At 36.1% G+C, this 26,278-nt stretch overlaps 1 protein-coding gene across 3 annotated transcripts in view; it reads right to left on the bottom strand.

The window, feature by feature from the left end:
* The window catches only part of LOC123011951 (nucleolar protein 4), a 118,536-nt gene that overhangs the window by 2,835 nt on the left and 89,423 nt on the right, over window positions 1-26,278 (bottom strand). For 2 of the 3 annotated variants that reach the window (XM_044409679.1, XM_044409678.1), the window contains exons 4-7: window positions 1,089-1,143; window positions 741-815; window positions 493-629; window positions 84-227 (exon numbers count right to left, since the gene is read on the bottom strand). In XM_044409679.1, the coding sequence (XP_044265614.1) occupies window positions 84-227; window positions 493-629; window positions 741-815; window positions 1,089-1,143 (411 nt within the window). The remainder of the gene's footprint in view (window positions 1-83; window positions 228-492; window positions 630-740; window positions 816-1,088; window positions 1,144-26,278) is intronic. The other variant, XM_044409680.1, reaches the window with a different exon arrangement.

Raw genomic sequence — 26,278 nt, forward strand, 5'->3', positions numbered from 1 at the left:
TGTCAAAATTGTGTTGAGGTCTCTTCGTTGGATTTTTTGTGGTTCGATTCATTAGTCCGCGATTATTTTTTAATTGCACTTACATTGAAGGCTTTGAGTCGTTCAGGGTCGTGCGTTTGTGTGTCGATCTTGTCATCGCTTTCATCATCGTCATCGTCTTCGTCTTCTTTGTTACCGCTGGAGCTGGTTTCGTCATGTGCTGACCCCGCATCAGCATTGACTGGACTCTGAAATGGTCAACCATTACATTATCACAAACCAAAAGCAGCAACAGTTAATTATCCGTTGAGGAATTTTATGGCAAAGACACCGGACTGAACTTGACACGAAGTTTATCATTCAATGCAAACAGCTGCATATGAGGAAGTAATCTAAATTCCAGCATTGGAGACCATAACAAAGTGCAACTAGAGGCTTGTTGCAATGTAAATGTCTTTTTCGAGGACATGCCGATCAATAAGGGAAATAACGAGAGGCTTCTCTGGTACTTACAGATTGATCTCGCGTTGTGGGCGGCGTGGCCTTGCCTTTCGCTAGCCCCAGAGCCGAGTGGTACTGGGCCCACAAACCGGCCATTTCCTCGCCTCCCGGAACAGAAGACAGGTCTGGAATGTCCCCATTTCTGTTTCCTGTAAGGAGTATTATAAGTACTGCTAAAATCGAGTGTGGGGCGAAATGTAATGACTGATGATTGAATAAGTAAAGAAAAAAATGTTGGTGTGTTGTGTTTGTCGTGTTACCTTGGGCCTGATTGTGGTAGTTCCACGCCAAGAGCATCAGCTTGAGCTTGTCGCTGTCTTTCATAGCCCCGGTTCCTGCACAGCCAATCAAATCACGGTTAGCAGGGTTGGCTTACACTTAAACTAGCTTAACTAAAGCTACGACTACTCTAGCACGAACTTGGCCCAATTGGGTGAAACTGGGCCAAGTTCCAGATGTAGTACCAACCCTGCTACTCAATAGTAAAAGCGGGAATTTTGCCCTAGAGACACAAGGTAGGCATGTCGATTTTGTATGAGTGTTAGGTCTACACTTCAAACAAAAATGATGGTTAAAGCCAATGAGTGGGTGACTGGCTTAAAACTCACCCGAAAAGTGATCCTCCTCGTTTGCTTCCGTCGACTCTGGCGTGGACAGACTCTCCTGAAATCAAAGAATTCGTCTGAAACCTTGCCATCGACCGTACTATGCTTGGCAGAACACGCAGAGGAAGAAAAAAGCACACGTAATTGTTATAAGCACTAGTTCGGACTCTGCAATTATAATTTTAAATTGCGCGAATAAATATCGAGGCATTACACTTTATTAGCGTGCTTGTGAAACGAGAAAAGGATACTTTTTTAATTAACCAACTTAGCAGCATGCACTCGATAATCGAATCTTCCACGATGACCTAATTCCACAGAACTTTACTTTCCATCTCGACCGAGCTTTTGTTGACGTGATTTACAACTCTTCAACTAGAACCAACTTCAACTCATTATACGCACCGTCGAGACGAAAACAGAGCTTAATTTCGATAGCAATCCACTTCCACCTCGATAAATAATTTTTTTGATATACTTCTTCATTAGTTATCTTATGGGTTCCAACATTACGAGTAAACTTTTTATTAGGACACAAAATAAAGTGACAATACATTTTAAAATTTTGCAACTAAATCTGAATTTAGATACAGCAAACTGTAGGTGGATTTTTCTTCTGGCAACATTTTAAACATTCTCAAGAAAAAAAGAGACATCTTTAACAATACTTTGATAGTTTACCTACAGTCAAAACTGAATTCATAGAATTCATAAAAGAAAAAAATAATGTAAAGTGTTGCTTTTTAAAGAGTAATAGCGTCAAAACGAAAAACTTCTACCGCAGTTACATTCGTATTTTCTGCAAAAATCAATTTGAAGTTTCACTTTGCTTAGTTCTGCAGGAATCTAGTCACTTTTGGTCCTTGAAGAGATAGGAGTGGATTTAGCTACTCGTGTGGCAATAATATAGTTTGAAACTCTGTTAGTTTCCGAGGACAAATCTGTTGTTGGCCCCCGAGCCGTCTGATTATATGGGAGTGTGTCGGCGGAGGCGGCTCGGCCCTCGCAAGCTCATAAAGCCTTTCCGAGCCGAAACCTCACACAGGGCACTAAAACACGTTGCGGTGTGTCGAGAACAATAAAAACCGTAGACACTTTCATTACATGCATTGCTAATTCGAAGGGACGTGCATGCGTTGTGTATGCGCTTGGGAACGTCCAGACAGAAGACACATAACTCGGCCTCGGCAATAAAACTGCGCTGCCTTTTACTACCGCAGACTTTTTACGAAATGGTTGCGCCAGAAGCGGCGCTCTTTCTTGGAGGTGAAAAGACGAAAATTGTATTTTAACGCCAACAAATTTGTGCTACTATGTTAGGAGTAATGACGCTAAGCAAGGTGCAATATTATATCGGTCTATGAAGGATAACGAGCTGCCTGCGGTAATTAAAGACGAAGCTGGACTTTAATTTGGGTCGTTTAGCGGCCGTAAAAATCGACGTGTTGGAAAAAGCTATAAGAAAGAAGTGGGTGGGATGCAGATGCTTTGATAAATCCAAGCCGAGGCGGATGGGAGGCGGACAGAGTTTTTTACTCCAACGCGCCAAATTCTGAGTTAAGCTCATTATGAGCCCTAAGAGTGCAAAAAGGTTAAAAAAAAGTTTAAATTCTGTGCTAACAGATTTTTGATATCAATTGATGTGATGTTGGCACCAGCCCTTTCTGCGTCGTCGATAGGCTTTTAAAAGCCATGTTCAATGTCGCCCGAAACATCGAAACGCAATTAAAAAGCAAACAATGCTATTTACACGACCTCACTGCCATGCTTTGCATAATAGGTCGCTTCTAACGAGTTATTAACTTAATTATTAAGTAATAACAGCGGCCTCCGTTGCAAATCCTGAGGAGTCAATGGACGCGCAAAGAAATGTCTGCACTTCCTCATCTCCCTGTGCGTGTAGAATGAACGAAACGGGAAAGGAAGTGGTTTTGTCCGGTGCCGTCGCGATTTTTCCAAAATGCCAGCAAGACGACCACACCCAAGCCCAATAGAAAATTGCAGGTTAGTTATTTCCTGTTACGCGAGGATGGTGGAAACGGTGCCGGTGAACATAAACATAAAACAACACCTGTTGCATATCGAACTTGCTCGACATCTTGTTCTACTTACAGCTTGGAAATCGCTAAATTTATTTTGCTACGACTGTTCCGAGCTAACAATGGACAAGATCGGAAGAAAATACGTGATGGAGGACTGTGCCGGCTAAAAAGGTATTCACAAGAAACGGCATAATGTTGAAACGAAAATTTCATTTGTTAAAATTTATTCGAGTACGAGTTTTAACCTTCAAGGCGCTCTATTTAAATTACATTTGCTGACAGCTTAGGCAATAACAATACCTCTTGCAAATACTCAAGTCTTATAGAATTGGCTATGACATGTTTCGATAAAACAAAGACACAAGGACTGTGATTTAAATTAGTTACAAAATATTACATTATTTCTCTCCGTAAATAATAATAATAATAACTATTAACATCATTCTGCTTGTAGTGTAGTTCAGTTTTTCTTATAAAATGGGCAGATTTTTTTAACCTTTTATATTTTCATTCAGCAAAGGGTGAAAACAAAACCTTGTGTTTTAATTAAATCGTAATTTATTTTCATACTACAAAATTACTATGAAGCAGGAATTTTTATTTGAATTTACAATTCTATTAAGTATATATTTTTTCATAAATACCTCATACGACGCATATTGTTACTAAAATGTCTGTGTCTTGTTTCTTGAACATATAATAATGCAGGCTTTGATAAAGTATTTTGCCGAATAACAAACAAGGAAGTTAAGTATAATCATTTTCCACTCGAATTTTTTTACTACTTAGAACAAAATATTACTATGTCTTCAATGAAATTTGTAATGAAAGTGGCTTATGATTCTGAAATTTCATATCTTCTATGCCAATATTCACTGTCGCCAATAGAAGGTCACTCAAACTTTATTTAGGCACACGATACTTTAAACTATGTTTTTTTAACCCTCAGATATACTTAACCATATATTCCATTTTTTTAAGAAGTAAGTGTTTACGGAGATAATTATTAATATGCTAAAATTGGATTGGACGCGTAATCAGCCTAATTCAAACGATTGAAATAATTTTGAAAGTTGATGAATTTTTTGACTTGTATCTTTTAACGAGAGTTTTAAATCTTTTCTTTCCTCTTTGTGTTATATGTACTTATTAAAGAAAAAAAATGTGTCCTTTTTGTTTGACGATGTAATAGCGATCACATATTAGTTATAATAATCATAATAATTATAAAAAAAATTAAATTTCCAAAAGCATAAGCAACTACAGTGCGATCAAAAAGTCTTTCTATTAAGTAGGCGTACTAGTTGAGGACGTATCTCGCTTGGAAGTTTGTATGTCAGCTAGATGTCAAAAAATTATTTTATAAAAATTAAAATATTGATCTAAACAAATTGAATTACTGTATGAAACGTCTTAAAACACCCTAAAATGAGATGTAGTTGGAGTTTATTCATACAAATCGTTCACCACGATTTGTTGTTACAGTTTACAAAAAAAATATTTTGACATTTCTTATTTACCATTGTGACATTTTATCTTCCGCAGACACGTTTAAAATTTCTAGGCGTGCTTGATAGATAAACTTTTTGATTGCACTGTAGTTTTTTTAGATGTTACAAAGAGATATTAAACATGTACCTTGTAATTTAAATAAAATTTGCTATTGTAAAATTGACTGTCCGATGCTGTTGTCACCTACTTCTTTCTTAAAAAAATAGACTAGGTATGCTATTATAGTACATATAAGGTGAAAATAGGTATAAACATTTATATTGGACAAGCGTGTACAACATAAAAGATCGTGGTATCAGTCACTGAAATTTTTGCTAGAATACATCAACAATGTGTTCCTATTTCAGGAACAGTGAAGATTATGTAGGTAGATACATATAAAAAAATAAAACACAAGTTGCATAAATGACAATTTTTAGATAAACAGTATGATAAACTTTTTTATTTTTATAACACCACCCAATTAAAATACAAGTACATACGTAAATAATACATCCGTATTTTAAAGATTCGCTGTACGTTTTTATTGAGGTGAAACTATAATCGAAAATCAGGAATGTTTTAATTTATATACAATTGCATGAACCTGAAACTCGGGATAAAACTATAAATAATTGAAATATCAAAGTGAATATGATCGAAACAATCGTATTTTTTTATCTGATATTAAGTTATAAAAAACATTCAGATTTTAAACAAAACAGAAGAATATTTACAGTAGATCCTAATGGTTTATAAAAAAAGCCTTATAATTATAATTATTAAATCTAATTATGCTTTAATTATCCACGAATAATAAGTTTTAATAAGGTTTTATGAAAATGATATATCCATAGGAAGTAAACAAGGAAATGGTGTTACACCAAAAAGAAAATTTAAAAATTTGTCGTATTACACAAAAAAATAAAGTATGCGGGTTTCCAGATGAGCTTTAGCTTAAAAGTAATGTTTGTCTCCTAAGTGTGAAATAAATAATTACAGCCGAGCCGTTTTCCTTTCTCAATCCTCAGTATTGTAAAAACTAATGCACAATTTGAAGCCTAAATGACCACATATGTATTCCCCGTTTTTCTTTTGTTCTCTCTGAAAAAAAATCCCACTTTCCATTCATATGCTCCAGGTTCCTGTAAAAAGCATTCAAAATTTACAAATAATTTTATGTCGTTTCTGTAATTTTAAACGGTGAATTTGATCCATTTTCTCCAAAGGAATTAGTTGAAATTGAAAGGGTTGAAGGTAACAAACTCGATTCCTCAACAAATTTTAGTTTTAATCGATACGTGTCTATCATGACAAAAAGAAGACGAAGTGCCAGCGCTATGAAATCGAGAAGGCTATCTTATTATGGATGATGCGCCTGGGTTGCAGGCGGATGAAATTTCAAAAAACGCGCATTTCTGCAATTTGTAACTCGAAGCTTGAAAGGTAACAACAGGCGCATTTTTTAAACCGACAAAGAATTCTATCGATTTTCGTACAAAGTTAACAACATGGTTATCAAGTCTGCAACATGCAACCCATTGTTTCAATATGACTTGTCGTTCTCATATTACATCTAGCTCTAGAATATCCATTGACAATCACGTGTTCCACATGTCTGTTAACAGCTCGTCTGACACCTTCGCCTCGACGCATTCCAGCCGTTTTTTTTTCTTTTGGCGAGCTTCTCGCCCATCACCGCCTAAGTAAACTTGTTCAATAAGTGATGAATTTTTAATTGCGCATAGGGCGTGCAACCTTTAGACACAATTTCCGGCCGCCGTCCTCTCCATTATTGAGAAGTTCCGTTCTTATTGGTCTTATCGCGCAGTTTACAAACCCAATTTCTGAGTCTTTTCGCTTTGTGCAAACATGAGTCGTCACATCTTTTATCTCGTTTCAACCAACAAGTCATAAAAGCAACAAGGAATGGAATTGTTCGCTGTAAGCAGACGACAAGTTGACGGCCGTTTTGTTGAGATTGCGGATTTTGCAACGCTAAGGGTCAACGTACACCGCACAAGATCCCACTTCAATACGCATCCGCAAATACTTTTAACCCGAGATACCAGAAAAAAGCAGATAATTTCGTTTGTGGAAGCCAAACAGAAAGCGAAATTGCGTTCGGTAGCCTCCAGGAAGACGAATTTCCAGTGACTTCCGACGAAACAATCAACACACCACGAAAAATTTATGTGGCAGGTGCGGAAGGGCTGCGCTGCACAAAAAGAACGAGAATTTCAGACATCTGTTGGCCGTGACGATGCCGCAGGATGAATTGACAGAAAGCGAAGATGTTTACAAAGCAAACTGAGTTCGGTCACAGGAGACGCAATTAATGCTGCGAAAGGACGCACCTGTGACGGATAAAGGGGAGAATAGGACGAAATTACCAACAAGCACGCCCAGTCGCGTACGCGGCAACGACATGTGTGGTCCTTCTCCTTCACCAGCACACAAGCTAAGGGATAAATCAAATAGCAAAAAGGGCAAAAATATTTCGTATGCGTTAACACCTTTTTGGATTGGCACGTGCTATTAAACCATCACGCAGCTGGCATCATTCTTTCACAAATTTTACATTTCTATCACTACGTTGGACAAGTGTTAAGATGATGTATGTGGCATATGGCAAACGTAATTTTGTTAACCATAAACTTTTGTGAAATCCTGCCCTCCACAAAAGTTTGCATTCAAACTGTTTGTGATTTATACAAGTGTGTTTCTGTGTTGCACTTAAAATAATAAGGTTTAGAAAATTTTTAGCATTAAAAATTAATTTTAATCCTCCTTTATTTTCACGAGTCGTTTACGAAATTTTTTATAGCCTTTGATTCACTTAATTGCAATATGCGTGTCCACAAAAGTATTGAAATTAATTTATTAATTATTACTTATTTAAGTAATTGTATAAAAATACATTAAATACTAACATCAGAAACTGACTCTCAACGATGGAAACCTTTTATTATAAACTGACTCACAAGTCTTAAAATTTGAAATGTATAAATAATTTTTTTGAAGACAAATACTTATATACTTTCTAAAAACAATCCACTAACAATCCAGTTATGACGTGAAATAGTAGATTACATATCCAGGTGGGAGGTAAGGCGAAATTTGATGATCACGACACGAAACGCCGCGGTTAGCAATAAGGCGAGATACGATGAAGCAAAAACCACCAAAGTTTGTATACTATTTCCTTCACAATCATCCTTCTTAACAATAAAGAGTTTATCAAATTTTGTAAAACACGACATAATGACAGTTCAGATTAAGAAGTGGTCACTTCCTTTTTAGTTTTCGGGTTGGGAAGTGGCCATTTCTCAAATTGAACTATCATATTACATATTAACTGATAACAAAGTGACCGCTTCCCAGCCCGAACCTAATATTTCATATCAATTGTTAAATGAAGTTGAAATATCATATTTGCCAACTTTTCACATGCAAGGTAATTTGATTATTACTTTTTTATTGCGAATAAAATATTTTTTTCTAATCAATAATATTTTTTTCATTTAAATCATGATTTTTGTTTTTCCCTTAAATGTTAAAAGATAACAGATTCAAACCTAAAAACTAAAAGTAGACTAAAAACAAGGTTACAAAAGCAAGGTTTGTGGTTGCACTGTGTAAAGTGTCACAGTTCAGTAATAAATGAGCGTAACCAAATTAAATAATCGTAGAATTGTTAAAACTATCATTCCAGATTAAAGGACAAGATACCCTTCTAATTTCACTTAGTGTAAGTTAATTCTTGTTTATGGTCATTACCTGTCAATATCGGTACAGGGAGGTGCATTTTGGATTTCCCAATAAGGTATCTTCGAAAAAAAAACGAAAAGGTTTAGCCAAAAAGGAGTTAACCATTCTTGGGCTCATTTTTTGAGAAAATAATAATATTGGTCAAAACCGCATCCCACTGTAGTCTAGACAAAAACTGACATTTTAGCGAAATCTTAAAAAAATTATATCTTCGTTATTATAGAAGAAACGGATTAAAAATTGACATTTTTATGCACTTTTTTACGAAGAATTTAATAATGTAATTTACATTTTTGTTCACGTATTTTGTAAATAATATGTCTATTATAAAATATGTCTCTCATAGTATCTTAGAAAAAGATCTTAATTTCTACTTACCGCCAACACGGTGACATTTTTCAACATCTTTTATTAAAAACACATTATCATCGTCCCATTCGAAACATAACTACATTAAGAATAAAAATAATAATTGATCGTGTTTAAAATTCACACAAAAAAAAACAGATGTAAAAGTAAAAAAATAATAAAATTAAAAAGCAGCAGAAGAAAATGTGACAAATATGTAATGTCATTAGTAAAACGCATAGAATATACTGTAAAACGTTCAATGTAGCTGTTTTTATTTAAATTTAAGTTCACAGTGTCACAGTATGTCATGCCTTGGAAAAAATTTTTTAGTGTATCTTTTAAAGAAAATTAATTTCATTATTACAAGTTCATTGATCTAGATAAAATTGACCGTACTCGTAATCACACTTTACCATTCCAAACAACAACTCAAGTAGGCATAAACCATCTGGTGCTGCAAAAAGAGATCCCAGAAGCCGTTTTGATTCTTTTCCACATCAGCAACCAATAAAAATTTCTAACAAGCGAACAATATATTTTCTATCAGCGGCTTGTCAATACCTCCACACGTCGACAATGCACTTCGCCCGCACCTAAACACTGCAATTTGCATAATGACTCATGCATTTTTAATTCCACATGAATCAAAATGCTCCCAACGCCGAATCGATAAGTTTAAGGTCAGGAATGAAGCCATCCACGTGCACCCCAAGACGACGTTCCGGGCCCCGTGTTGCCGGACATCGGGGGCGGGTGACAGAGACAGCGAGGGGGCGCGCCCCGGGCCATCGGGGACAGCCGGGATGTGCGTGCACCTGCCTTGTGCCATTCGGATCGATAGCGGGAACTGGCCGCCCCTGTGAACTCCACAAACCCCCAAACTATGCCGGCCACTACTATATCGCAGCCACCTACATTATAATGTCACTCCACGTCGCACCGAAATGATCGATAAAATGTAAATTAACTAATGACAGTAAATAACTCGGGTACACACCGGCTGGTTTATTCCTCAGATAGACGTGTGTCACAGTCCAATGAAGAGTGACAAGAATTGAAGACAAACAAATGCAAATTTCACGAGAATTAAACATTTGTACGAGTAAATGGGTAAAACGGAAGGTGCTTTGAAACTCTAATTGTAATGCGAAAAAAGTTTACCGGAAAATTGGCAAAAATAGATTGTCGTATCATTTTTGCAATTATCCTTCGGACGACAGGATTCATTCAACAGGTGCTTATCTATTTTTGCTATTATAATATTCTAGAATCATGAAGGTTTTTACGCTACATGAAAAACGTTTAGTTAAGCTTAAATCCGAACAATGCGTACAATTCATTGATGTTTGGAATTCGCACTTCTTTTAACATGACATTGTAAACATTGGCTGTTCGGTGGCTCGGAATATTGGACGGATTATTTGTGTTTTTTTTTATTCACAAGTTACAATTTAAAAGCGAATTTACACTAACAAGGCTTTTGATTTCAATTATTTGAAACAATAAAGAATATTAAATACCAAAAAACTAGTATAGCTTCATAAAAGTAAAAGAAATATTTCCGATACACATAATTAATTAAAAAATATATAAATCTGATAATGAAGTTATGGGGTAACTAATGATTCAATAAAGTTTCTATTAATAATGATTAATGAGAAATGGAACATAAAAACAAATTTAAAACTAATAATAAAATATTAAATTAGGTAATAGGTAACTTTTATACCTAAATAGTTTATCTCAGTGACCAGCCAGAGGAAAGCGGGACCTTATACCGCCACACCACCACACCGCCAACAGTTCCAGTGTTTTAATTCAATATATTCATAGACTTACACAAAGTTTTTAAAAAATAAATAATTTTATGCAAAATTTAGATGTTTAATTTGTTTGTTTCTAACATCTCCGTCTCGATAGAAATAATTATTTTCTCGCCTGGGCATTTTTTGAGTTGAACTGATTCCCGTTGGCGATTTAATCTGGGGAAATTTTTTGACATACCTATTCAGATTTTTAGCTTAAAAGGTTCAATTATTATGAGGTTGAATTCTCCCTGGCGTATCTGGTTTTGTTCTATCCTTCCTTCCCATCAGCTTTAATTAATTAAGAAAAAACTCGGAATCAGTGCTCCAATGCATTTTTTACGAAATGCCCAGGCGGGATATTGATACATTTCATTAAGGAGGCGGTGGTTTCTAAAATATAATTTTAGTTTTATTACCACTACAAAATGATTTTGCCTAATTTTGTTCGCTGCGCTGCGCCACTGGTTTATCTCATGGGCTGTAATAACTACATACAAAACTGAACTTTTAGGTAAAAATAGTTTCCGAACTAGTTGTAATTTGTTTTTCATAATTCAACACGTTTGTCCATTTTAAAAATTGCTTCAATTAACATTACAATATTTAATAAAAAAATATTTAATAACATATAGAAAATTGGCTAAAAAGTACTCGTATCAGTGTTTACTCATCCTCATTTTAAATTGAGAAACGTTTTAATTAACCATAGAATAAAGATATTACTGATTACTTTTAACACTGTAATTTTTAATTTTGAAACTATTTTCTGCGAGGAAATTATCATAAAAAAAATTCTAAACAATCCAGGATAATGCAATGCAATGCCCTTTTACATTTAAAAGTTAGGGCCTCTAAAAATCTTGAAATTAATAAATGTAAAAGTAATGACTAATTTTCTTATTAACAAAAACAGAAAATCTCGGCTGAACAACCTGCCCTGCAGAAATCCGAAATCGGGACTTTTTAAAATATTTTTTTCAAAATACTTTAGCTCTTTTTTAAGCCCTCGCAATGAAAATAAAAGCATTATTAAAGACTGCCTTAAGATACTAGAGATGTTAAGAGCTAGCAAGTATATTTTTTGTGAATAAAGACGCAGGAAGCGAAATAGTGTGGGATGAAACAAGACAAGTTACCTTGCGAACGTTAAAACAAGATAATTCATTAAGATAAACCAAACCTTTGAAAATGCCAAACTCAAAAATCAGTAAAATGTAAAAAATATCGGTAACATAATTATTGTGACGTTATTAAATTTTAGAATGGCGTTGCTAAAGAAACGCTAATTAATACTAAGAATAAATTATTGAAAGAAACTTTAGTAGGGGTATAGTGGCTGCTTGTAACAGTCCGAGTGACTAATTAAAACTGAAATTAACAACCCTGTTTTTTTTCCAATTGTCCAGCATACGATCGGCTTGCGATCTATAATTAAACAAATCATGCAGCTTGCAGGCTTATGCAAATAAGCTACTTGCACAAGCTGAACAACTCGTCTAGTTGACCTTGTTCATGGTGCAACCTCTCCGATCCACGAACGTTGACAAAACAATTGCACATGGATATAATCAAAACCAATAAAATTCACCTCGGACAATGTCTCAATTACGTAACGTAAAAATCCAATCGGTTCCAAGTCGACTTTCCACGGATAATAATCCAAGTTCCAACCGAGCTAACCAACCGAGTAATTGGGTAAACGGGACAAAAGCTCGCCGCGACACGTATTGAAAACTAACGAAAACTCGCATCATTTTTACTCCATCAAGGGAAACACAAACCGATAACGCCTCTTATCGGTCACAGACTGAATCGTTAATGTGTAACTTAACTGTACTTTCTGCATGAATGCGTGGCCAGATTGCCCTCATGGCATCTGCGTTCTGGTTTCGTTACAGATGAAATTTCACGAAACCGATCTCCGGGATCGGATAATGCTCTAATCACCAGTGGCGGCGCATCAAACGACGATAAAACGCCGCTAAAGAACCAATTACAGAGCAAATTACACACACCGCTTTCTCAAGACGTGACAAACAACCGCGCTACACACGACCACAACTACTTATCACACAACTGCCACCCGACTCCATATAAGACCCAATTTCACAAATTAATCGACAGGCAGGAGACCAAAATAGATCCCTGGGGGACTTCTGCATTTTAAAGTTATCAAAAGCCATCACGGTGGTGAAAGAAAGAAAGTAAAGCACCAAACGAGCAGTGCACCAAAAGAGTCATAACAAGTATTGTAATTTTGGATTTGTGAAAAGCAATGGCAAAGATCTTTTTTATTTTTTTTTAATTACATGCTATTATTTCGTATTTATTAAATAAAACCGATACCTCTTCACTTTCAATAACTTGTGGCATAAGTTTATATTTTCACAAAACATCAAAATTTATTAAGATTTCATAAATCGCACCATTAAAGTAGAGGTGACTTTTTAGAGGTTTCAGTGGTTGCCCTATTTGTTATCAACAAAAAAAAACAAACCTACTTTGTTCCACAACTGGAACAAAGAAAGAAAATGCAATTAAATTGTAAGGAAACTGTGACGGGTAAAAATTTATTTACTTTATATTTATAGTTTTTACCTCGAGGTTTGTGGTTTGAGAATTAGTTTACTACTCTCATATAATTAATTAATTATTGAATTTATTTAAAATCCAAATTTTTACCTGCCCTCTTTTAGACATTCACCGACACCGACATTTTGGTTAAGTAACTGAAGAGGACAAATTGTGAGATTACCATGTACAAAATCAAGAAAATTTTTACAAGAATAGATTTCAGTTAAAGGTATGTTTACATACTTACTTACTTTTGTGGACACAAAATTAAAAAAAAATGACTTACAGTTTTGTCATTTTCTCGCTAAAACGAAACATTAAAATTAGAACTATCGCCAAGCCCTAGTTTGATCCTTTATCTAAAGAACGTACTTCATAGTTTTTCCAAAAAACTGCCCTAAACTGGTACACTTTCCCCCTGCAAGACGAGCACAACCAGGCCTCTCTTAACTTTGTATTTTACATGTATTTATTTAATTTTTTTCTATTTTGATATTTTATTTATAACACTTTTTGTACCAAATATGTACATATTTTTGTTTAATATGTACATACATATTTAATTTGAATTTAAATCCTTGTTGTCACCATTAATGTAATGCAAACTATTTAAAAACACAGTAGGAACCGAAATATGAAGAGGTATTATGTCTGAACTGACCAGTGCAGGAAGCAGAAATAATAAAATTAATTAGGGAAAGTGCTGTAATTTTGTTTATTAAATACCATATGATCGACAAAATTTATCCTCTAAAAGGCTTTGACTTATTTGTTTCCATATGATTTACATTGGCAAATTACATTTCACAGCCATCTAGAGGATACATTTTCTCGATCACATAGTACATACCTACATAAAGTTAGTTTACTGGTTAAATAAAAACAAATTGAACTTATTTAAAAAAAATCAGGGGGTGAGTGCACCGGTAGGGGATCGAACTAAATTTGTGAAATGTGTGAAGGTGGGGGTAAGAGTGGGGGAGAGCACCCCTAACCGCACCACTAGTAGATGGTTTGAGGTTAGTAAAGTTAGTGTCACTTGTTTTATCTTTTCCTGCGGACGTCCATTGATAACGTTTAATTAAGTACCAAAACAAGATAAAAAAAAGTATGCACAAATAGAGTGCGTAAACCGATAAAAGCGCGTATATTTAGTAGGAGCATTTAACCTCTTATCTTTTTCTTAAAATAGTATTGCAATCCGCATACATGTCGCATTCCGTCTGCTATTTCCACAATAAATTCCACTTTATGTAAAAGTCGGGTTATAAATCAGCCGCATGCGGGTCCAATATGGGGGAAACCCCCATCGGGCCTTACCTTGTGGTGCTGGATAATGGCACTGGGCTTACGTTTGGCCGACATCTTCGCCGCAGCCGGCCCCAGGCCTTCAAAACACACGCACAAATCTGGCCATCCTTGGAAGCGTCCGTGACCAACTAACTGTTTCTAATGTTGTGATAGGTCAGGATGATGACGTCACAGCCGGGCCTACCGAATTTCAGAGCACCGAACAAGTCGGCGCGGTAAAAAGCTCGCACTCCGCACTCTCACCCCGGAGTCGGCCGAATTTGATTTTCGGTTGTTTTCTCAATGCGATTGTTTTGATTCGTTGCTACAAACATCCGTCACGTTAGCCGTGTCAAAGCCGACTGACGAGATATTCCCCGCCCCATGATTCCTTGCTTTCCTCTCACGTCGCGCGACGCAGGCGTCCATCCCCGCCACCGGCGACGCCCCCCTCTCTTGCGCTTCCACACGACTATGATTGTCAAAGAAAGAAGTCGCGAACCGACCTCAACCCAAAAGATAACCCCTACGTCCGTTCAAATTCTTTGAGGCTACCGGGCACAAAAGGATTACGGAGCAAGCGCAGGGGAGGGTGCGTGGTCAACGAGAGCTTTCAGGGTGTCAGGTGCAGGAGTTGAATGGAAGCTTTGAAGAACTTTAAAAGTAGAAGAAAGGGGAAGTTATGTAATAAAGCTTTTTTCTGGGAGGTCTTAATAAAGTAAAGCCATTGCGATATAGCAGATTATAACCCATCAACAGCTATTTCTTTTACGGAATTGTAAATTACAATCAATCTGACAATGATTTACACTTTCCACAATTACTGACTGCTTGACGCAGCGCAAATAACATTTAGTATAAATCAAGTTTTGAGACCATTTTTGTATTTCATGGTCACTGCATGTTGCGATTATTCTAATTTATTTTTAAGCAATGCATGTAATCGTTTCGTTCTACGTACACTCGATTAAAAAAGGAAATATCCATCTTTGGTTTTCCTTTCATATTTCGCTGAATTAGATTTAGAAGAAATTATTAGTTTTCAACACCTTTTGACCAAGAGATGATAAAACACGGTTTTCATGTTTCTTTTTGAAATTACAATTGTTCCATCATCTACTATAGACATGTTTATCCAAAGAAAGACAAAATAATAATGTCATCAGATACAAAAAAAAACATTATACATACTTATTTTAGTTGTGTGTAACTATTTCTAACATGCGATACGTTAAAATTGACCCTTTTCACACATTTCAAAAAGTGTTTAAACTACGAACCTTAAAATATATAAATACGCAATTTGTGAAACAAGTGTTATTTGCATAACTTTTCCACTTGTGCACAATATGTCATATTCTAAACTTGTTGCAGAATATAATATTAAAATTAATTAATATTTTTTATCCACAATCACTCTATAAAGAGACTTTATTCCACACTTTACATGCGTATAAAGTACCACTTTATCCACTAGTGGAATAAAGTCACTTTATTCCACTGTTAGTAACCAGCGCACCGCGTAACAGCTTTAACCGAAAGCAAATTTAGCGTGACGTTTAAATGTCAGTTTAATTTTTACTTAAGTTTGGAATAATTTGGGCCTGTGATTGTGGATGAAACGTTATATTGCAGTCATGTGTTAGTCGCGTTTTATCCACTTAAGAAAATTAACCACTCGAACTGACGTTCTCGCGGTTAAACATTCTTGCGTGAATAAAACGCTACCTAACACACTCTTACAATAAATTTTTATATTTATATTATATAAATTTTGTTTATTAATGACAACTAGATAAACCAAAACAGTGTTATAGCTAAAATACCGAACATGCACTCTATACCTACATGTTTTTCGTTAGTATTGGTTGCTTCACTAACAAATAAACTTTGCTTTTTTACATTTTTGAAACCTCTACATACATACTTAGTTCTCTATCCGTATTATCGTCAAATCAAAAATGCCGTGGCAAAGCGATCGAAATGAGAATAAAAAGGCACGTGGAAAGAAAAAGGCTCTATCGCGTTCAACTCTCCATTCCGCCTCGTCATTAATTAAAGTCTCAATAATCCAATAATTCCAGCAAAATTAAAACGAATAATAAGATTCCAAAAAATGTAATCTCTCTCGGTGGCATATTCTCGTATTTCCCTCCCCGAGCCACCCTTCACGTGTCCGAGGCTTCGTGTGTCGGATCGTTCGGGGGCCGTGGGTGGGCGATGTGTCACGGCCGGACGAAGGGCGCCCCTCAGGCTGCGATTAGAGAGTCGGGGCGCGGTCGGGTGAGGTCCAGGGGTTCTTTCACTAATAACCGCGTACATGCAGGACCGGAACGAAATTCGAGAGGTGCGGGCTACATCTATTATTCGAAATAAGCCGACCGTCTCCGCTACACCGAATTAATTTATGGAAAACGAAATCGATGGAGCCGGGACGAAGAAAAAACGTCAAAACGGAAAACTTCTACTCGTGCAACTTTTAAATCAAGAAGGATAAAAGAGCGGATGCTTCGACGATCTCGAGAGGGTCTTGACTCGCGTCCATTGGGATTGCTGACTTTCTGACGGGATGGTGGGATTCATATTAAAGAGAAGGAACGCTGGGAGACGTGCCGATGGACCAATGGAGCTGGAGGGCCGCAAAAAGGAGACGAAAGAATGAAGATGGGGGCCTTAGACAAGGGTTTTCATAAAAAAAATCAAATGACTTGGAGCAAAAGACATTCAATCTTACTTATTTTCGCCCTTTACAATTGTTATTAAGAAAATAAAGGCAGGAAAACTGGTCTCGCAAGCCCCAAAATACTATTGATTTTATTTTCCCACAACTCACAAATAAATGGAAAAATTATTTCCTAAATTGTAAGTAAGTACACTGAAAAATATTATGTAGATATTACTTGTTCTTGCCCTCGTCATTATTTTAGCACGTTTCTCCTCTTTCTATCAATGATCTTAAATTATGTCATTCGTCTTTGATCCTTTTCAAATTTCTTAATCCCGACACGCGAATTATCTTCGCGTACACGTGATCGGTTTATTGTTCCACCCAACGTCGTCACGAAGCATCTGGTAAAGATGAGGGTGTGTGATTTTCCGTATCTCGGTCTGCCATCTCTCGAATTCGTCCTATTGTTCTTGTGGCAAAAGTCGTCGGCGTGTGAACTATAGGGAACTGTTATCGGTAACCATTAAGAGCAGAGTGTGCCATAAAAGCAAACCCATCAAAAGTTGTCTCGCTTTAGCCACTTAAATGCACAGTTAGTGCAGAAATCGTCGCGTTCTGGACTACGTCACAGTTATGCGCGGCCACGTCTTCGTCCTTTTCTACATCGAGGACGTGAACTTGCTATGAATAAGGATAACACCGGCGACATGCACTCCTGCCCATAAATCTTGAAAGGATAATTCGAGAGACAGGAATTATTACGAGGCTTTAGATTCGCACTATAATGCCCATTTTTATCACTTTACCATATAACAGCGATTCAGCACGCGGATTTTTATCGAAGAGACGATTATTGCTGGAGGGGATGAAAAATGCTTTGGTGGTGTTTCACAATAGTCAAAAGAATTTCAAATATTCAGTAGTTGGTTTTAAAATGTATTTTCCGAATGAGAGTTTCAAAAGGAGTCAATAGAAAAAAATTAACTTGTAATGAAATAATAAAATTGCAGTCTATTATTAACAATTGAATGTGGTAACTAATTACCACCTAATGCTTAATTGTCTGAAAAAAAAGTGATTGAAAAGAGATAACATTCATTATATTATAGAGTGTGTCAATTTTAAAACTGCAATCGGCAGTTATTGTTATTGAGTTATTGAGAATCACTCAAAACCGTTTCGGTGGTTTCTAGGGGGAATCAAAATGGCATGGTAAGTGACGCTCCTTCACCCACCCTTCAAGCCACAGCCACCTTAAGTTGAACATTTTGGCACGACCCTACTTGTGATACATCGTTAGAAAGCGCTTTTCAAAAATGTCATACAACAGCCTATTTGGTAAAGCCATTTTTCCAATTATTCAAAACGAAGACGTTAAATTTTCATATTTTTTTTTATTACATTCAAGGGTGGAGGTGTGTCACTTATCATACCATTTTAATTCCCTCTAGGAACCACCAAAACGGTTTTGAGTGATTATTAATGACTTTTTCAGTTGAGAGAAATTGCCGATTGCAAGTTTTAAAATTGACACAGTGTATGTATCATTACACCTATCATTAAGGTGACATCGCTCGAGTTGTTTCACGTATAAATAAATCACTGTTAATGCATATAAGGATTGTCGCTTGAAAGAAAATTTGTAACGTTAACCCAAAACCATCGCCGTCTCCATAGAAATAATCCTTTTCTCGCCTGGGCATTTTTTGAGTTCAACTGATTCCCGTTGTCGCTTTAATCTGGGGAAAATTCTTGACAAATCCAATTTTTTAGCTTAAAGGGTTCAACCTCATAATATCAATTCTCCCTGGCGTATCTTGTTTTGTTGTATCCTTCCTTCCCAGCTTTTATTAATTGCGTTATTTTTCGTTAATAATTAAAACTCATTAAGTGTTTCCTTAGTAACCCCCGTAACTAAGAAAAAATCGGAATCACTGCTCCAATGCATTTTTTACGAAATGCCCAGGCAATTGATACATTTGATTAAGGAGGCGGTGCCCAAAACAAACAGAAATATACCCATTCAGGGATGCCAGAACTTGCGCCCCAAAGAAAAATGTTATGTACGGTACTGAGAACATGGAAAAAATGTTAAAAAAATTCTATCTATGAATATTTCGAAGTTATGAGAGTTTCAATTTTGCACTTGGACTGTATTTATTTCTTTGGGAAAAATACTTTTTCCAGGTTTTTTTGCTACAGGCTATTAGAAGAGGAAACAAGAAAGCTGTATCCTAAATTGTAACTCTGTTTAATGTTATTTGTGGCTTTAATTGGCAAAATTTTTATACCTTACTAAATAATAATAAAAAAACATATACAAGATTATCAGTATCACTACATAGACATAAAAAAATGTCAAATGTCAAAATTTTTTGAGAGATAGAATTTTTAAAAGTTTTTTTCATGTTCATGGTATCTTATCTTGCTAAAAAAAAATTCTGGGGTGCGAGTTCTGACCCAGCCTGATTGACTTGATTGACATCTGTTGTTAAAATTTGCTCAGTTGTCTTTTACATGTGCCTAGTGTAGAAAGGAAGACTTCTTGTGTAAATCATTCATTTATAAATTGATGAAAAATACTCCGTAGTTACATCCCGAGTGTATGCTAAATATTTAAGTAAAGTATGTTCTTTTTTTAAATGGAATGCTAGTCTTAACGTTGGCACCACTAGTAAATTCATTCATGGTAATTTTAATAAAAGAAGTTGCAGTTCCGGTTTTTTGAATTAATTTGAAAACAATGTCATTAAACGTCTAAGAAAATTTAGAGATGAAACACCAAAAAAGAAACAAATTCGGTACTGGTAACAGTTTTTAGAAATTCGGAAATGAATAATTTGCAAGCAGGAAGTTAGAAAAAGGGCCCGTTAAAATGTAGACGCAATTTGTAATGCAGGTTTGCTAAACTTTCTTAATTTTCAGCAAGAAATTGACAAGAATACAAAATAAACATGAATAAGGAAGAACCACGGAAAGAACAGTGTTTTGTGCATCGTTTTTGAGGAACGAGTTGTAAAAGTAACAATTTTGAAACTAAAGCTGAAGAAGAATTTATAAAATGCATCAATTTTGAGCTCATTTCAATAAATTTCACAAAATTTATTGGCGATCTTCATAAACCTTGCTTGTATCTTTTGCTAAATAACTTTTTCTGTATATACATCCTTTTTCTTCAAAGTTTTTGTAGCAAGATCCTCATTTTTGTCCACAACACTGTACTTACTTGCGGTGTGCTTCTATCAAAATTATTAGCACTTAATTCTGTCTTTAGACCTTAGGTAGTGATGTCTGTCCTCAGGTATTCAATTACAGCGTTTTCACATAACCATAATTTTTTAACAAAATTTCTAGGGACAAAAACAAAGAGCAAACAAAATTTGTGACTATGGAGACAAGCTGCTACCAATTTTTTCACCAAAATTTTGACTTGGTAATTTCAATTTAAAAAAAAAACAGACTTTACCAATTTTTTCACAAAAATTTTGAGTTGGTAATTTCCATTTAAAAAAAAAACAAACTTTACGTATGCCATGCATCGAAAAATATTTTTTTCTTGGATTTAAATACATACTCTTTTTATAATTATGAACGTTTACAAAGAATTTTCCAGAAAGTTTTAAACAGTAGTGGAAAATATTTTTTTTTTAATTTAAGAAATTCATCGTTGGTGTGTCGACTGTTGACCGCTGTTGCTGCACCACTATGGCCGCTGCATCCGTTTGTTTTCAGCAAGAACCCCGACAAAAACGACGATAATTGCCCCAATCCGGCAATTTCCTTTTTGCCGCATCTCGGTCCGTTTTCGGTCCCGACTTGTTTCTGACATGACGAAGCCGCACTCAATTTTTTCCTTTCGCTGGCAACCTTAGAAGTGCACATTTGTCTTCTTTGTCGTCGTCTCACATGTCATGCGATGCGGGGGTGGTTGCGTGTCTCCCCAGGAGAACGAGCCACCCACATTAGGGCTTTGTCCGAGCCCAGCACCCCACACGCCATTCTGCGTTACGCCGTAGCTTGAATATTTTAACTATCTAGAGAAAAATGCCGCCACGACTGCGCTCCGACTCTGATATATATTCACGTCCAAAGGCTGATCTGCGGGAATCTGTTGCTGAGAAAAGGTGGGATTTAAGTGGGCTTGCACTTTTCGACGACTACGAGAGTTTTATCAAAAGGGATGAAAAATATACAGAAAGGAACGACGACTTTCGAGCGATGACTAAGCTCTAATCGAGTGTGCAGCTGAAAAGGCGCGATTTTTTAACACGCGACCCTCGAAAAATTGGAAAAAAGATGCTTGTGAGCCTGTAGGTACTTGCAGGATTATATCGCTTAAGTCTGTAATGAGATTACTGTCACAACTATGACGAGGGGAGCTCATTGTTATGGACCAAAGGACGTTTTGCGAAATTTGCTATTCATTGCAGCAGAGATACGCAAAGAAGGGTGGGTGCATAAAGCACAAAGGGACTACAATAGTAAAATAGTAACAAAATGTTGCGCACCATAAAAATATTTTATTGTTAGAGCATAAGAGTGGAAAAGTTTATGCCAAATGCCACCAATACAGAGTGTTCAAATTGTTTGAATGGCCTTTGTTAATAACAGAAAATATTTGCAAATCGAAGTCAAATACCTATATGTATCTAGTGTCAGCAGAAGAAAGAAGCACTTACCAGTCGACAATTTCGAACAACAAGTAACTTTTCTTCGAATTTTCCTTTTCCTTTTCATTTAAATTCTTAAATATTAACCTTACGTTATGTTTAATTTTATGTATAAATTAAGATACATTTATTAATTTTCGTATTCACAGTAACAATAACAAAAAATTTGTATGTAAGATGTAAAATTCAGTAAAAAAGAATTCTGCAACTCTTCTTCTTATTTATTATAATTTCAAACCGGCAACTATACAAAATTGAACATATTTAAATAATTACATTCTATTAATAAACTGGTAAAATACCTACTACAATAAGATATCTCTTTACGAAAAAGAGATAACCTTCTGATTCCTGAGATGAAATATTTCTTCAGCAACCCATTTAATCACAGCTAGCCAATAACAATGCACTAACTGTCAATTCTGAATAATAATCAAGATGAAGGTATCCATTACTTAGTATTTAAGTTGTGTTTATGACTTAAGTGCCTTTAATAGTATTATAATCCGCGACTGTTTCATTACCGTAGTTTAAAATGTTGCATGCCGCATTTTATTCTGTCAACTTCCATTATCAATTCACTTAAATTCAGCATTTTATACGATTTTCCCTCATTTCAGACATGTTTATCATCCATTTGATTGCTCGCCGTAGAAGGTGATCTTGCTTGATGTCCTCGTCATTCTTCTAATTAGCCAAACTAAAAGCGCTTCTCTCGCAAAAAACCCACATGTGATGGGTGTGCGCTGGGTAGGGCTGGCTTTTCCCAAATCATTATGAAAATGCGCGAAAAAACGATCCTCGCTCCGGTTTTAATCCTCACTTTAATCACAGTCCGGAGTACCTTCAACATTGAAAAAGCGTGTCACGTGTCGGCATCGTGACAATTCCGGTGGCGAGTCGCAATTTCAAACTTAACATTGGACGTAGAATTTATGCATTCGAATGTATGAGGTACGAATTACGAAGGCGGCGGAACGAACTGTTTGATTACGTTGGGAGTAAGGAACCGAAGAAATGTAGGTAGAGGAAGCCGCTCAATGAACTGTGTGTTCATGTGGGACATTACATTGCCTCCTATTATACACTACAAAGGTTTTCAATGAGACTTTTACTCGGAGCGAAGGTGAGGCTCATAATCAGAGCAAGTCTATCATCGTGCTGAGATCTAAACGGTCACCCACAGCTCCCTAGCCACAAAAATCAACGTTGATATCAGAATTTTTAGACGTTTTCGACTTCTACACTCAACCGTCATAATAAAAGCGTATTCAACAGCTTCTGCAAACTGTGTTGTAATTATTATTGAAAACATAACTATGATACTTCACGATTCTCAACTTGAAAATTTGGGGAATTGTTTTCTCAGGTCTGAAGTAAAAATCAAAAAAATTGATACTTAAAACTCTTATTATCTTGATCTAATTGTTATCGCAAGGTTTTTCGATTATTTTTAAACTTTCTCCTGGCGTTTCTACATTTAATATTTGTAAATTAACTTAATTATTCCCGTGGTTTTCATGTTTTTCGCAAAATTCAGTCACGGTATCAGTTAGTTTAATCATCCCTTTAATTCAGTAATCCCTGCCACTTCAGCTGATTAACCCCTGCTTAACGCTGTTTATATCCACGTCTTTGCAAATTACCTACTAACTAATTTTAGATATCGTGCTTAACCACCCCTCAAAAGTCATCAACAAAAATGTAGATATAATTAAAATCAAGTCATCATTTTCATCCTTTTGGTGTTTTGCTACAAGGTGAGTGACCTTTTTGTGGAGTATGAAATTTTTTGCAACAATTTAGGACCCATTGTCCAGATGGGTGGCTGAGACTTGCCCTTTACAAAAAATTGCGTCTCGATTACTCGGCGGTGTTCGTCGTGACGTAGATAAATTACATGTAGCTATCGTTTTTAGGTCTCGGACAAACGACTCTTTCATTGTTCCGATATGAATTACAAATATTCGTCGGATAGTCTCCATTGATCTCTGTAATGAAACTAATGGGTCGAGCGCCGGGTCAGTAGTCTAAATCTATCGAAAGACCCAATATGCTCTCACTAATTGCAAAGGGTTGCGATCGAGCGCAGCGTTTGTCCGGAAGGGTGGCTTCCAAACAACCCTTTGTCCTCAAGAAACCCCTTCGGACCCGGATGACGGTCGGTCCCGGTCCTCACTGCGCTCTATTCAAGATATTTTGTTCGGAAGGACACACCGACCCCATTTAGGACTCTCTGTATCTCTTCGGACTAAATAAATAATTAACTCAGACGGGGACCAATTTAATCCCAGTTACGGGGCCGGCGGTAAGCTTCTTCATCTCGACCAGAAAAACAGATAAAAGGGAGGATTAGTCCATACAAAATTAATGAAATTATCAAGCGACAAAGAAATTGTATAGTTTATTTTGCACAAAACCAAAATAAATTTAATAACAAGATTCCACCGTGAATATCTCACCTACTTGTGTTACTATTAACTCAATTTACAGCTTTTTCGGAATAACATTTTATTCCAGCAATTTTGCTACATATACCTTTCTGAAACACCTCCAGGCGTATTTGGCACGCAATCCAGGGGTGCATTAGCCCTGTTTCCGGTCACACGAAATTGGACGCAGCCACGTGTGCACCTAGAGGTGTAACATTAGACTGAATTCGCAAAGGAAACGCTAATTAAGCGACAAGAACAACGCTAAAAAATGGTTTATTTCGCATCGGTGATAGAAATTGGAGATGCAGAATTGTTTACTACCAACGTCATAAAATCAGATAGTTTCAAAGTCATTCTCATACTCTGCCAGTGACAGAATTGTAACTTTACCTCAAAATTATACGATAAAAAGAAAAGAAAATGTCTGCAACAGTTTACTTTACTGTATTTAGTAATTCCATGAATCAAGCAATACACCGGGTATAAAATATGAAATAATATATCACCAAAATGGAGAAAATCGACATCATTACTGAATAAAAAAACAGTGGCGTCGCTGCTAAATATTTTGTAAATAAGATTATTAATTTTCATGTATCTTTAAAAATGCCATATGATGACATAAAAATACATTAAATTACTTAGTACCAAAAGCAAGCGACTACATAATCCAAAAAAATATGGCCAGGAAAGCATGTTTGAAGGCAAACCTCGTAGCAGATGACTTTAAAATGCTGGAAAGTGCTAATAGTTAAATGAATACAAATGCTTTTTTAATGTTATTTACCACCTTAAATGAAGCATATTAATTATACAGGCTGTGTCAAAACTAGCGCCCCAGATAAAAAATTCAATTAAGATAAGATACAAGTACTAGAAATATGAAAAAAATGTTTAAAATATTCTATCTGTGAAAACATTTTGACATTTATTTTTTCACATTCGACATTTTTTTAATGTTTATTTAATGATACTTGATGATCTTGTATAGGTATATTTTCTTATAATTAGTCAGTAGAGATACAAAAATTTTGCCAATAAAAGCCACAAATAATATTAAACAGAGTTACATTTTAGGATACAGCTTCCTTGATTCCCCTTCTAATAGCCTGTGGCAAAAAATCTTAAACAATTATTTTAAAAAATTATGTGCTTTCCGTTTCAAACGCCATCGTCAGTCTGTTACAAAATATTTTTTTCAACATTTTTGTTTTATAATGAAAGGTATTATTGTTAGAATAAGTTGAGATAATATTGTGTAAATTACTTTTCACTTAAAGTGACCATTCATAAATAACTTCAACAGGATGTCTTTTCTTAATTGAACGGTTCCGCAGTAACATTTCTGATTCGAAATAAGTTTTATGCATGTTAAAAGCATCCAAGCACTCGAAGAATGCCGTTCGAAGTAGTTGAACCTTTAGTTTGCATAAATTGTGTTCAATTTACAAGAACACCGCAGGACAGCTTATAAATCCCACTCGGTTTATTCTGAACGTTGCGAGTATTTAAAGGGGCGGCACGCGATGCCCCCATAACGAGCTAAATTTTTAAGCAGGATTCGGTCCGTGCGAAGAGCCTTCGAAATTCATCCCGACAAAATAAAGCTCGGAGCAAGGAAAGCACCGAACCGCAATAAGGGTAAGCATCAACCCACCTCGTGTAAACCCTTATCCGGTTGTCCACCTACCTCCCCCGCCGCTGGGGTGAGTTGATGACCCTTCCCTATCCTCGAGGGTCGAAGTGGATCCGTCGCGGGGCGAGAGGGCTGTGGACGCCGAGCACTCGCTAATATAAGGTTTCCAAGGGGTGTAAGCTCGCCTACTTGGACGAGGGTACGATTCACCGTGCCTTTGATATTATGTACACGGGGGCACGATCGATAACACTTTTTCGCCCCACGAACACCAATTACAACACCAAAACGACTCTTAAAAAGAATTTTCTCCCTACCCCCTACCACATTTCCACAGTAACTCAGTACACTTAAAAAACTGTATAATTTCTTTTGTGCCATCTCTTGTTACAAATGCTTTTCTATGTCACCTTAAACTAGTTATACCACACCGAGAATAGAGTTGTCAAGTTTTTAA

This window comes from Tribolium madens, unplaced genomic scaffold, assembly GCF_015345945.1.
Source record: "Tribolium madens isolate multiple individuals breed KSU strain unplaced genomic scaffold, Tmad_KSU_1.1 Scaffold_91;HRSCAF=231;Tcas5.2_LG7, whole genome shotgun sequence".
In the NCBI taxonomy this organism is placed as follows: domain Eukaryota; kingdom Metazoa; phylum Arthropoda; class Insecta; order Coleoptera; family Tenebrionidae; genus Tribolium; species Tribolium madens.